Source organism: Pinus tabuliformis, chromosome 8, assembly GCF_031772625.1.
Source record: "Pinus tabuliformis cultivar Carrire ecotype Pingquan chromosome 8, CPIR1, whole genome shotgun sequence".
Lineage (NCBI taxonomy): Eukaryota > Viridiplantae > Streptophyta > Pinopsida > Pinales > Pinaceae > Pinus > Pinus tabuliformis.
In genome coordinates this window covers 960,166,873-960,179,330 of record NC_142294.1, presented here as the reverse complement: position 1 = coordinate 960,179,330, position 12,458 = coordinate 960,166,873, and the positions used below count along the sequence as shown (strand labels likewise).

The following is a 12,458-nucleotide window of genomic DNA, read 5'->3' as shown; positions in this document are numbered from 1 at the left end:
TTGGAAGATTAAATTTGATTGCTAATTGAAGAAATATTGGGCTAAGTAATCGTACTAAAGCATAAAACAATGGAAAATTAACAGTGTCCGCTAACAACAGCGGTGATTTATGTGATCTATGGCATAGGAGGATGGCACACTTGCATCATGGGGCTTTGTGCATTCTAAGGGAGATAGTTACAAGTGTCCTAGTATTTGGCACAGAGCATCATGACGTGTGCAGGGGGTGTTGCTTTGGGAAAGTACACAAGATGTTAAAGAAATGCAATTAGTTTTGTTCTTCATTATTTGTACTATTATGTATTTTGTGTAAAAAGAAAAGAAAAGAAAAGAAAAATTATTACTATTTTTCAAGACGAGCATGTTGCTCATGCTTCTAGGTTTTTGACTCAAAACAAAGTCCTATTTAGACCTATTGTAAAGAAAAAAAGGAAAAAGAAATTTTAAATATGTAATTTTGGGTCGGAAACCCCTCTAGGTGCCAAGTCAGCCTTGCCCCAATGGACATGTCTATTCGCGCCCCTCTGAACCTTGTAAATAGAGGGAAGATGGAGCTCATTTGAACACACACACTTGATGGATTGTGGTCTAACATATCGCAGAGTGGGTAAAGAAAACGTGGAGGGTCGAAGTCTGAAAGAGAGGATATCTTCTTGAGCTAGAGTTTGTGGAAGATCTGCCTTGGTACATCTCTTGTTGTTGATCTCTTTATGAGGGATTTGTTGTGCTAGAGGAGGGTCTGACTTGGCTCTAGAGGGTGAAGTTTTTTTTGGTCATGGGTCTTGGATATTTCATTTGATTTGATTCTATAAAAAAGAGAATTTTCTAGGTTTTCCCCTTGGAGGGGGTTTTTCCTTGCTTGGAGCCTATATCTTGTGTTCTTTTGTTTTTGTGATCTTCATGTTCATGTTATGGTAATTGTTTGATGAAAGAATTAGAATAAAGATTAATAAAGAAAGCAAATTAAATTCACAAGAAATTACTATGGAAAGGAAAATATAAATTTAATTACAGACCTCCCGAATTTCCAACACAAGACAACCTTTTCAAGTAGTGTTAGCAAGGTAAGTGGTATCCTAGACTTGATTCATTCATATATATGTGGCCATGTGCCTTCATCTTCTTTGAGAGAAAATTTGTATTATGTCACTTTCATTTATCACTACTCTAGGAAGACCTACACTGTTTTCTTGAAGACCAACGATAAAGTCTTCAAGAGGTTCCGAAAATTCAAAGCTCTCATGGAGAACCAGACAGGGAGGAAGATCAAGGTCTTGAGGTCTAATAATGGGGACATGGGGGCAACTACACCTCCCATGAATTCAAATATTTTTGTGTTGGCACAGGCATCAGGAGAGAGTGGATAGTTCCTTACACCCCACATCAGAATGGGGTTGCTAAGAGGAAGAACAAGGCCATAGTTGGGGCTACAAGAGCCATGTTACATGATCAAGGGTTACCATTCTTCTTATGGGCAGAGGCATGCAACACCACAATATATATGCAGAAGAAGAGTCCACATAGTATTGGGGAGCAAGACTCATGAGGAGGCTTTCACTAGGAGGAAGCCAGAGGTGGGCACTTTAAAATTTTTGGGTGTGTTACATATTTACATGTCCCTTCAGAGAAGAGGGCAAAGCTAGAACCCACTACAGAGAAGGGAATTTTTATTGGGTGCAACGAGACTTTAAAGGCTTATCGAATCTATATTCCAGCCTTGAGGAACATAGTGGTGAGGTAGGATGTAAGGTTTGAGGGGGAGCGAGCCTTGATGAGGTAGAAAGATTTGGGACATGTAGAATAGTAGGGTACACAATAGAGTAGTGTGTAGTAGGGAGGTTCACCACAGGGTCCAAGATCACAAGGGTCTGGTAGTTTACAAGCTTCAGGAGTGATAGGTCCATAGGTTACTGGGTTACAACACACAGGTTCACAGCAAACCACAAGGGCAGGTTCACAGCAAACCACAAGGGCATCATCATCGGGATACCAATTATAGAGGAGGATATACCCACCCTAGTCAGGAGGCTACTTCAACAAAGAGGAAACCTAAATGGCTTTGTGATACCTTATAGGAAGCCTAGAAGACAGTGGGAGAGCCCAAGTGGTCAGTTAGGAAGAGCATACCACTAGAGAGGTTTTGTGGCTATTTGGCTAAGGTGAGTAGCATTGTGAAGTTTGAGCCTTTGAGTTATGAGAAGGCTGCAAACTAGCAGGTCTAGAGGGATGCCATAGTGGAAGAGTATGCTTCCATCATGAAAAACTATGTGGGAAATTGTGCCTGGACCTAAAGTCAAATCAATGGTGACTTCAAGGTAACTCTACAAGATCAAATATGTTGCGGATGACAACAACAAGTACAAAAGAGTGATCTCCATTGTATTAGAGTTGGGTTGAAAGATCCATCAGATGGATGTGAACACTGCTTTTCTCAATGGAATCATACAGGAGGAGGTATATATCGAGCATCCATAGGGCTTTGAGGTGCATGGGAGAGATTCTCATGTATGTAGGTTGAATAAGGGCCTTGTATGGGCTAAAGCAGGCACCAAGAGCAAGGTATGTGTGGATTGATTCATACTTGCAACAAATGGGTTTCAAGAAGAGTGATGCAGATCCAAACCTATACTACATTGTGGTTAGTGAGGATCCGCTCATTCTCGTACTATATGTAGACGATTTTTTTATTACATGAGAAGAGAGACGCATTGAGGACTACAAGAGAGACCTTGCTTCAAAGTTTCAGATGAACGATATAGGACCGATGCACTATTTTCTAGGGTTGGAGGTTTGGCAAGAGGATGGGCATATCTTCCTGGCATAGAGCAAGTATTTAGTTGACATATTGAGAAGATTTCATATGGAGGACTGCAGACCCATGGCCATGCCTATGATTACCAACTAGAACAAGTTGCATGCTTCCAATTCTGAGTTGGTAGATCCCACTTTATATTGTCAGTGGATTGGTCTGTTGATGTATTTGGTCAATACCAAACAAGATATTTGTTTCACAGTCATTACATTAAGTCAGTTCATGCTAGAGCCCAAGAGGGTGCATTGGGTGGCTACAAAACATGTGTTGTGGTACCTACAAGGCACAGTGGATTATAGATTGGACCATATCTAGAGGAAGGGAGTCAGGTTGACTAGCTACACAAACTCGGATTGAGTAGGTAGTGTTAGTGACAGGAAGAGTAAATCGAGATGTTGTTTCATGTTGGATTCAGCAGTAGAATCATGGTTCAACAGGAAACATAGATCAGTGGCACTGGGTTCTGTAGAGGCAAAGTATTTAGAAGCTAGTCAGGTCGATTGTGAGGCCATTTGACTTCACAAGTTGTTGTATGGCTTATTTGGTCAGCAACTGAGACCAACAGTGATCCACTAAAATAATTAGAAATGTGTCAAACTCACAAAGGATCCAGTATTTCATGACAAGTCAAATCATATTGACATTAGATACCACTTCAACTAGGATTATGTTCAAAGAGGAGCAGTGATGCTAGAGTACATAACCACTAATGAGCAGGTAGTAGACATTCTCACAAAGTCCTTGCCAAGGGATAAGCACGTCTACTTCAGGGACAAGATGGGAGTGGTGAGAAACACCTTCCTCGATAAGAGGGAGTGTTGAGAAATGGTACCAAAGAGGTGTTTCCTAGTGCTTTGTGCCTAGCCTAGGAAAAGTGGTAAAGTGAACCCCTTGAGAAAAAGTGACTTTATGAGTTTATTAAAGTGTAATTAGCACAAACTCTACACATATTGATAAAATCTAAAACAAAAGAGTGAACATGTAATTCATTTAATCATCAACAGAACAGAACTAATCGGGAAATCTACTAAAAAGCTTGTCCTGTGGCACAAGGCAATATGAATGCATTGCCTTGGACAAAACTGAAGCAGTCAACAGGATTATTAACTGCAAGTCTGCAACACAAAGCAAAGTATGCAATCTTCAACATTTAAGCATCAGATTAGTCACTCGAGCTTTAGGATATAGTTAGTACAATTGATGTTTACTTTAAATTTATGTGAGAAAAATTTATCTGCAATGTAAACTTATAAGACTGGAAATACTGCTTATTGCATTTCACTTACAAACATCAATCGGTGGGAGCAAAATCTCATGCAATTGTAAATAAAACTCAAAAGCCGCAAGGAGCAAATACCATACAGGCAGAACAACAAGATCAAAGATCTCCTCTGCACAAGTGGATATGAGTGTGTCTGCAATAAGCTTCGTCCCACTAGAACACTGTATCTGGAGATTTGGCTCCACGGAGGCCACAGTCACATCTGCACCCGCTCTTCTCAGAATATCGATTATTATAACAGCGTCCATTTCCTCTGTGCCAAATCCTATTGGCACCAAAACCTTAACTCTTGTCACATACCTTGAAAATTAACATGCCACATAGTTTAAGCAGGAAGGAAAAAAAAAAAAAAAAAAAAACCTGAAAACGCCCAATAAAACATAGTCTACAGAGAGAAAACTCTAAAACCCCACAATAAAACATATAGTCAAGAGGGACACGGTTAGATGGTAACAATGGACTCTGCAAATGAGCAAGATCAAGTGGCTAGGGCCAGGTTCAAGTACTGCACAAGTTCGATGAAACGGATACCCCACCCGTTGCTTCTTACCCAAAGAAATATTTCTAGGGTGTTGTAAGCTGCCTACAATGCATAATAAGCCCTTTAATGGAGAAGAGTAAGCTTGCCCCCACAGTGATTATAGGAATACTCTTATCCAAATAAAGACCAAAGAAGCAGAACACGGACATTGGTCAAGCTCATAAACCTCGGTGAAGTGTCATTAAAACCGATGGAAACCTGAATTCATTAAAACTGAACTAACCAAAAACCGAAACCCAACACAATGTTATTGTTTGGCTCATAAACCTCGGAGAAGTGTCACTAAAATCGATGGTAACCTGAATTCATAAAAACTGAACTAGCCATGAAGCAAAACCCAACACAGTGTTATTGTTCAGAACCCTGACGTCGACTTTTAAAATCCTACAATCAACAGCATACTCTTTAAACAAGACTGTATGCGGACTTAGATATGCAACAGCAAACAGACCACTGAAATGGTACAAACCTACTCTGAGACCCTGGATTTTGGTAAAAATTCAAAAACAAAAAACAGAAGAAAAAAAAGTACAAATCTGCATCTCCCTAGAGACTCAAAACCTAGAATTTGCCTATAAACCCCAAACTATTTTGTTTCTGAATCTATATGAATCCGGTTCACCTTCTTCTGGTCGGTGGCAATTGTTGAAGCTGTAGAATTAGAATCTTTGACAGACGCTCCTTGTGCCGAACTAGCTGTTAATGCGGAAATTCGCTTTCTAAGTTGTGCGCCTGCATTAGTCCTGACAGGGAAAAAAATAGAGTTTCCATTGCTTCTAAATGAGCACTTACAGGTGTTTGCCCACCTAGGAGAAAATTGACAGAAATGTGAAGGTTGAACAAGGTTGGGAGTTATGATCATTGAATGGATATTAAAATAATTTGGCGATAGCACAGATAGAAATGCATTTTCGGCCATATGCTCTGGACTTGAGGATAAAAAACTGCAGTTTTGGCAGCGGTGTGAACTTTAGGAGCTGTGTAGCTCGATTTGAAGTGAGTTCCTCGTCCTAAAAATTAAGAATATACCACAAACAAGCTAAACAGATGTAATCTATCAGGATTCCAAGATTTATCCATCACTTCGAGTTGCTACTGTTAGAACAGACATTTTGTGATTGCATCCACTTTTAAAAGGATATTTGTATTCTTCGTAAATATTAACGTTGTCTATTTGTTTTGGTTGAATAAAAAGTTATTTAGTGTCTTAAGGGGCCTTTTTCGCTTGATATGGTAAAGATGTTTAATGGAATGTCAAAATAAATTAATCTTTTAAAATTAATTAAATAAATAAAATTAATATTAATTTATTTTTTTATAAAGTATGAGTGGTTTTTGAATTTTAGGTTTATGAGAACCTATTATATTTGTGTGAAATATAGTTTATTTAAAGAAGGAAATTAAACTAGTTTAGATTCCATTTTAACTCTATATTTATCAATTGACTCTCGATACCAAGTGATGGATCAAATCTCTTGAGATGCAAATCGTTTTTAGAGTGAAAAGATCCATCTTAACTATGGATCTACCAAGTGATGGATCAAATCTCTTGAGATGCACACCGCTTTTAGAGCGAAAAGAGATTTGATATGAGTATTTGGTAAATCATGAGTTAGGATGAAACTAGGGATCAAAGAGTGAAAAGATCCATCTTAACTCTGGATCTACCAAGTGATGGATCAAATCTCTTGAAATGCAGACTGCTTTTAGAGTGAAAAGAGATTTGATACGAGTATTTGGTAAATCATGAGTTAGGATGAAACTAAGGATCAAAGAGTGAAAAGATCCATCTTGACTCTGGATCTACCAAGTGATGGATCAAATCTCTTGAGATGCAGACCGCTTTTAAAGTGAAAAGAGATTTGATACGAGTATTTGGTAAATCATGAGTTAGGATGAAACTAGGGATCAATTTGATTAACATGTTAAATGATGAGTCGTTGAGTAAAGTAAGTTAAAAAAAATGTGTATATTTTGAGTTTTAAAAAATTCAAAATTTCTTTTAAAATATTGTAAAACACATAATTTTTTGAATATTTATTTCGGTTATTTTTTACTTTTTATTAATAATAAATTATAAAAGTGATATTATTATGTCGATAGACGTTTTCTCTGCGACATTCGAGTGGGCAAACATTGTTCACCCTGGCCAATCGGAGAGCTTCATTTTTATTGTCCTCGAGCCAATTACATTCTCACACATAGAATGAGTTTCGGGCAAATTTTGCAGAGTTTTGGGTGAGAACCAGTCTCAAGTTGAGTTTTCACCGAGGACTCGTTTCATGAATGGATCTAGCACAACTCATGAGTCTTGAGCGATCTCAGTAATCCATCGCCCTGCTACTTTGGCCAGCCATTGACAGGAATCTGGGCAAATCCTACCTTCGTCTCTTGCAAGCAAATCGCAAGGTGTTAATTGATGGTGATTATGGAGGAATTTCCTCACCAGGGTCCATTGACAATGTCGTAAAAAAAAATTGCTTATGTTGTTGTTGCGGTCATGGGCAAGCTTTGCAGAGTTTTGGGCAAGAACAAGTCTCAAGTTGAGTTTTCACTGAGGACTCGTTTCACGAAAGGATTCAACATGACCCATGAGTCTTGGGTGGTCTTAGTAATCCATCGTCATGCTGCTCTGGCCAGCGATTGACAGGAATATGGGCAGCTCCTACCTTCATTTCTTGCAAGTAACTCCTCAGGTGTTAATTGACGGTAATTATGGAGGGATTCCCCACCAGGGTGTTATGAAACCAGCTCACAAAAAGATAGAAAAGATAGATCAACGCCTTAGAAATAAGCCTCTTCGAGGGGGCAACCTCCTTTACATTACACAAATGAACAATTCTTAGGTGATTCAAATGACAAAACCTCCTTTCTATATATAGAAGTCTAAGGGGTCGCAATATAAAAAAAGTCGACCTAACAATAATAATATAAATGCACAAAAATAACAATAGTGGGATTCTATGGGGCACAATAATAACAATATGGGGACAATAGGGGCACAACAATAACAATAAGAGATACAACGACAATAGTAATGGGGGAATCACTAGTATTATAGGGACCTAACATGCCCCTCTCCTTCAAAAAAGTGTTGTCCTCAACGCTTGAGTAGTTATGGATGCTTCTGTATAAAATTCTCATCCTCCAATGTGGAATCTTCAACAGGTAAGTTCTTCCACTTGATGAGATACTCTGAAATTGATCGATTCATAGCTGTCGAGTTCTTTTTTCTTTGACTGCTTCAAATTCCAATATGATTTTCCTTCCTCATAAGTTCTGGCAATATTGTTTGAACTGGAAGCTTGTCACCTATAACCTTCTTTAAGCATGAAACATGGAAAACTGGGTGCACTCGGGAAGCTGCAGGAAGCTCCAATTTGTATGCCATAGTACCTATCTTTTGCAACACCTTGTACGGACCATAATACTTTGGTGATAATTTATTATCCTTCTTAGCTTGCTTGAGGGACATTTGTTTATATGGTTGTACCCGTAGGAATACCCAATCACCTACATCAAAGATTCTTTCGCTGCAATGTTCATCTGCCTGTTGTTTTATTCTATTCTACGCCAAGGTGAGGCTATCCTTTAAGAGTTGGAGAACTTGTTGTTAATGCTCGATGTGATCTTCCACTACTTGAACCTTAGAATTTTCTCTTAAATATGATGTGATGGATGGTGGATGATATCCATAAAGTGCCTTAAATGGGGTCATTTTTGTTGCAGTATGGAAAGAAGTGTTATACCACCATTCAGCCAGAGGTAACCATTTGACCCATTGTGTTTGTTTATCAAATACCAAGCAACGAAGATATCCTTCCAAACATTTGCTTACTATCTCAGTTTGCCCATCAGATTGAGGATGATAAGATGAGCTATGAGCTAACTGAGTACCAAGACAAGAAAATAATTTTGTCCAAAAATTTCTAGTGAAAATGGGATCTCTATTGCTTACAATAATCTTTGGGTTTCCATGTAGCTTTTGAATTGTTTCCATAAATGCAGTAGAAACTGTACTCGCTTTAAATGGATGAGATAATGCACAAAAGTGTGCATACTTGGTAAGTCTGTCAACTACCACCGTGATAACACTCTTTCCTTCGGACTTGGGTAAACCTGTGATAAAATCCATTGAAACCTCCTCCCAACATTGGCTTGGAATGGATAAAGGTTGTAATATTCCTGGGGTCTTAATTGTTTCAACTTTATTTTGTTGGCAAACCAAACATTTTGCCACAAACTTTTGAATATCCTATTTAAGGCCATCCCAAAAAAAATCCTTCTTAACCCTATGGTAGGTTTTTAGAAATCCTGAGTGCCCCCTAAGGGAGAGGTGTGCAATTCCCTAAGAATATTTTATTTGAGTTGGGAATTCTTACATAGGTATAACCAATCCTTGTACCATAACGAATCATTTTTCCAGCTAAATGTATCAGATGTACTGAGATCTTGTTGTATCTTTTGAATGAGTGCCCATACTTCCTCGTCATTCTTCCATTCATCCCTTGCTTCATTTATCCAGTTTGGTTGGATATTAGAAATGGCGCAAAGAAATGCTTCCACATCCTCATCCTTTCTTGAGAGTGCATCTGCCACATCATTTTGCTTCCCTTTTTTGTAGATGATTTCAAAGTCATAACCCAACATCTTTGTGACCCATTTTTGTTGCGCTTCTGAAGATAATCTTTGTTCTAAAAAGTATTTAAGACTATCATGATCTGTTTTTACCTTGAAGTGCCTTCCCATTAGGTAGGGTCGCCATTTCTTAAGTGCATGGAGTATTGCCAACATTTCCTTCTCATAAATAGTTTTGTGTAAATACTTTCCTTTGGTTGGACGACTTTCGAAAGCAATGGGTTTTTCTTCTTGCATTAAAACAGCACCAATTCCATTTCCTGAGGCATCACATTCCACAATAAAGGTTTTTGTGAAGTCCGGTGTAGCTAAGATTGGTGCTTGGCACATTGCCTCTTTAAGATGTTTAAAGGCTTTCGTTGCTTCTGGAGTCCATGAAAATGCATCTTTCTTCAATAATGTTGTTAGAGGTGCTGCTATTCTCCCATAATTCTTAACAAACTTGCGATAATACCCTGTCAACCCGAGAAATCCTCATAGATGCTTTATGGATGTGGGGATTTTCCATTCCTTAATGGTTTTAATTTTGCTAGGGTCTACCTTAACACCTTCATGAGATACAATATGACCCAGATATTCCACCTCTTGTACTCCAAAGAAACATTTTGAGATTTTTGCATATAATTGTTTCTCCTCCAATAGTTTGAGCACCATGCCAACATGTTGGACATGATCATTCCAAGACTTGTTGTAGATTAGTATATCATCAAAAAATACTAACACAAATTTTCTAAGGAAGGGTTTGAAAATGGAATTCATCAAATCTTGAAATGTAGAAGGTGCATTAATAAGGCTAAAAGGCATGACCAAAAATTCATAATGACCCTCATGAGTTCTAAATGTTGTTTTTGGAATGTCTTCAGTCTTCATTCTGATTTGATGATATCTTGAATGAATATCCAACTTGGTGAAGTAAATTGATCCATGCAATTCATCCAATAATTCATCAATGACAGGAATGGGAAATTTATCTTTAATAGTGAGCTTGTTGAGCTCCCTGTAATCTAGACACATGCACCATGATCCGTCCTTCTTGTGAACCAATACTACTGGAGTAGAGAAAGAACTTTGACTAGGTTGAATTATACCAGCCTCTAGCATTTCTGCTACCATACGTTCAATTTCACTCTTTTGGACATAGGGATATCTGTAAGGCCTGATGTTTGGAGGACACTTCCTGGAATCAAATTAATAGCATGACCATGATCACGAATAGGTGGGAGGCCTTTGGGAGTCTCAAATACCTTGGAATGATTGTCCAAGACTTTTTGGAGATCTGGAGAAATCAATGATTTCGATTTGGGAACCTCTAGTGAACATAATTGTACAATTATGCCTCGTTGTTCTTTCTTTAAAATCTTTGTCATTCCATTAAAGCTGATTATCTTTCCCGATTTCCCTGCGATACCCCTTAATTCAATTTCCTTTCCTTCTGAAGAGAATCTCATGAAAAGTTCTTGAAAATTAAAAGATATTATACCCAAGGATTGTAGCCTTTGGACTCCTAGTACAACATCAGCACCATCCATTGGAATGGAAAGCATTGGGCTATTCAATACATATTCTCCCATGGATATATTGATATTATGACACTTTCCTGAGCAATTTATGGTTCCTCCACTTGCAACCGCCACTTGACACTTTGGTGTTGGATATAGGAAGCAATTCAATACCTTGGCTATCTCGCAATGAAAAAAATTATGGGTACTTCCTGAATCAATCAACACTATTGCCTTTTTCTTCTTGATATGCCCTTCTATCTTGATAGTTTGAGAAGTGGTAATTCCAACCAATGCATTACAAGATACGGTCGGATTCATTTCTTCTTTTTCCAGGGTTTGTTCTTGGTGTATATCCTCTCCTTTTGACGTTTCTTGTTCCTTTTCTTCCTCCTCTTCACAATCTATGTAAAATAATTTATTCTCATCACACTTATGACCTTTAGTGTATTTGCTATCACAACTGTAACAAAACCCTTTTGCTCTTTTTTCTTCCAATTGTTGTGGTGTCAACCTTGTAAGTTGTGGATGGCTAGGGGCAGCAACACTTCCATCTTTATGATTGTGGGTGGTAGGCTTCCTTGTTACCATAATTTTGCTTTCCATTTTTCTTGCCAACCTGAATGCCTTCTCCAATGAATCTGGTTCCCAAAGGCAGACCTCATGTTGGATGTTATATTCTAAAGTCCCTATGAACACATCAATCCTATGTTCCTTTGGAATATCTTTTACCCTTATATTCAATTTTTGGAAATCCTCAATGTGCTCCATCATTGAACCCTTTTGTTTGATATTTATCAATGGGCTAAAAAAAGTGTTGTTTTTTGTATCCTCATAATGTGCTATCATTTCATCTGTAAAAATATCCCAAGTGACAATTTGTTTACGAGAGCAAAGCCATCGATACCATACAAATTGATTTGGTTCCAAATATAAAGTTGCAATGCGTACCTTTTGTGTGTTTTGCACATTATGGATATCGAAAATTGCTCCATCTGTAATATCCATGTTCCGGGATCCTCGCCATCAAACTTTCTCATATCGATCTTTGGAACATGGTGGTTCTTTGATCCAACGTTAGAGTCTATGAAATCATGATTAACATTTATTTTGTTCTCATCATGAGTTTCCTTTACTACCCTTTCGCCATTAGTAAGCATTTCTTGTAGAAACTTTGTCAAATCTGTCTTCAAATCTTCCATGCCTTTCCTTAAATCATCCATCTTAGCTTCCACGCCGTCCATATTAGCTTCCACGTCATTCATCTTAGCTTCTACGCCTTTCTTTAAACCATCCATCTTAGCTTCCACGCCATACATCTTAGCTTCTACATCTTTCTTTAAACCATCCATCTTAGCTTCTGTTACTTTTTGTGTGAGTGAAATTTGTTGCACTTGGTCTCGTAATTTTGATATATCATGTTGCATTTCTTCCTCTTCTTCATGAGTCATGCTAGAGATTTCAGGTTGCTTACTAGGTGTTTCCATTTTCTTTATTCAGGGCATCAATTACCGATAATAATGCTTCACTATGCCCTTTGAATTCCTTCAAACTAATTTTTCAAACCAAGCTTATGCAAAAATTAAAAAAAAACTACACACCTTTTTTCACTTTGTAGGAGCTCGATATTGAATCTGATGTATCTTTGTAATTTTGGATCTCCAAGGTCTGAAATTTCTTCTTGCG

The 12,458-nt window shown here is 38.0% G+C and overlaps 1 protein-coding gene across 2 annotated transcripts in view; it reads right to left on the bottom strand.

The window, feature by feature from the left end:
* The window catches only part of LOC149238659 (protein DJ-1 homolog A-like), a 188,343-nt gene extending 182,578 nt beyond the window's left edge, over positions 1–5,765 (bottom strand). Inside the window, exons 1-2 of one of the 2 annotated variants that reach the window (XM_089373135.1) lie at positions 5,258–5,760; positions 4,175–4,375 (exon numbers count right to left, since the gene is read on the bottom strand). In XM_089373135.1, the coding sequence (XP_089229261.1) occupies positions 4,175–4,375; positions 5,258–5,554 (498 nt within the window). In that variant the 5' untranslated portion in view covers positions 5,555–5,760. Of the gene's footprint in view, positions 1–4,174; positions 4,376–5,257 lie in introns of both variants that reach the window. The other variant, XM_089373136.1, reaches the window with a different exon arrangement.
* Between the last annotated feature and the right edge of the window lie 6,693 nt (positions 5,766–12,458).